This window comes from Carlito syrichta, unplaced genomic scaffold, assembly GCF_000164805.1.
Source record: "Carlito syrichta isolate Samal-C Ts95f unplaced genomic scaffold, Tarsius_syrichta-2.0.1 Scaffold314365, whole genome shotgun sequence".
Taxonomy (NCBI): domain Eukaryota; kingdom Metazoa; phylum Chordata; class Mammalia; order Primates; family Tarsiidae; genus Carlito; species Carlito syrichta.
This window is the reverse complement of record NW_007258461.1, coordinates 260,573-261,973: the sequence shown is the minus strand read 5'-3', so window position 1 is coordinate 261,973 and position 1,401 is coordinate 260,573. Positions and strand designations below refer to the sequence as shown.

At 69.2% G+C, this 1,401-nt stretch overlaps 1 protein-coding gene across 1 annotated transcript in view; it reads left to right on the top strand.

The window, feature by feature from the left end:
- AVPR2 (arginine vasopressin receptor 2) overlaps positions 1-1,266 on the top strand; it is a 1,505-nt gene extending 239 nt beyond the window's left edge. Inside the window, exons 2-3 of the mRNA XM_008071553.1 lie at positions 44-925; positions 1,061-1,266. Of these exons, the coding sequence (XP_008069744.1) occupies positions 44-925; positions 1,061-1,266 (1,088 nt within the window). The remainder of the gene's footprint in view (positions 1-43; positions 926-1,060) is intronic.
- The last annotated feature ends 135 nt before the right edge of the window (positions 1,267-1,401 follow it).

The following is a 1,401-nucleotide window of genomic DNA, read 5'->3' as shown; positions in this document are numbered from 1 at the left end:
GCATGGCCCCTCCTAACTTGCCCTCTCCCCTGCCCCTGCCCAGCCGTGCCTGGGCCCCTCTCCTCACCCAGCCCACCCAGCAACAGTAGCCAGAAGCCACCAGACACCCGGGACCCGCTGCTAGCCCGGGCAGAGCTGGCCCTGCTCTCCACGGTCTTTGTGGCTGTGGCCCTGAGCAACGCCCTGGTCCTGGGAGCCCTGGCGCGGCGGGGCCGGAGGGGCCGCTGGGCACCCATGCATGTCTTCATCTGCCACTTGTGCCTGGCCGACCTGGCCGTGGCTCTGTTCCAAGTGCTGCCCCAGCTGGCCTGGGATGCCACTGACCGCTTCCGTGGGCCCGATGCCCTGTGTCGGGCCGTGAAGTACCTGCAGATGGTGGGCATGTATGCCTCCTCCTACATGATCTTGGCCATGACGCTGGACCGCCACCGTGCCATCTGCCGCCCCATGCTGGCATACCGCCACGGAGGTGGGGCTCGCTGGAACCGGCCAGTGCTGGTGGCCTGGGCCTTCTCTCTCCTCCTCAGCCTGCCCCAGCTCTTCATCTTCGCCCAGCGCGACGTGGAAGATGGCACGGGGGCCCTCGACTGCTGGGCCCGCTTTGCGGAGCCCTGGGGTCTTCGTGCCTACGTCACCTGGATTGCCTTGATGGTGTTCGTGGCACCCGCCCTGGGCATCGCCGCCTGCCAGGTGCTCATCTTCCGGGAGATTCACGCCAGTCTGGTGCCAGGGCCGTCGGAGAGGGCTGGGCGGCGCCGCGGGGGACGCCAGACGGGCAGCCCCAGCGAGGGAGCGCGCGTGTCCGCAGCCGTGGCCAAGACCGTGAGGATGACGCTGGTGATCGTGATCGTCTACGTTCTGTGCTGGGCGCCCTTCTTCCTCGTGCAGCTGTGGGCAGCCTGGGACCCGCAGGCGCCTCGGGAAGGTGGGTGTGGCCGTGGCTGGGGCCACGGGGGGCCACTGGGCCCAGCTGCACGCCTGTCTCCCCATCCACCCGCTTGCGCGCCCGTACGATGAGCCCCACGGACACCCTGAGCCCAGCCTGGCCTCCACCCCACAGGGCCCCCCTTCGTGCTGCTCATGCTGCTGGCCAGCCTCAACAGCTGCACCAACCCCTGGATCTACGCCTCCTTCAGCAGCAGCGTGTCCTCGGAGCTGCGCAGCTGGCTCTGCTGTGCCCGGAGGCACACCCTGCCCAGCCTGGGGCCCCCGGAGGAGTCCTGTGCGACCGCCAACTCCTCCCTGGCCAAGGACACTCCCCCCTGAGGCTCTGCAAAGTTCGGCTGCCTGTCTGGGAGAGGGCGACCCACGGAGAACTGGCCAGACCCTGGGACCCCATCACTGCCATACCGTGTGGCCCTGGGCAGCCCCAGCTGTACACGGAGGCCGCTGGGCTCTGGG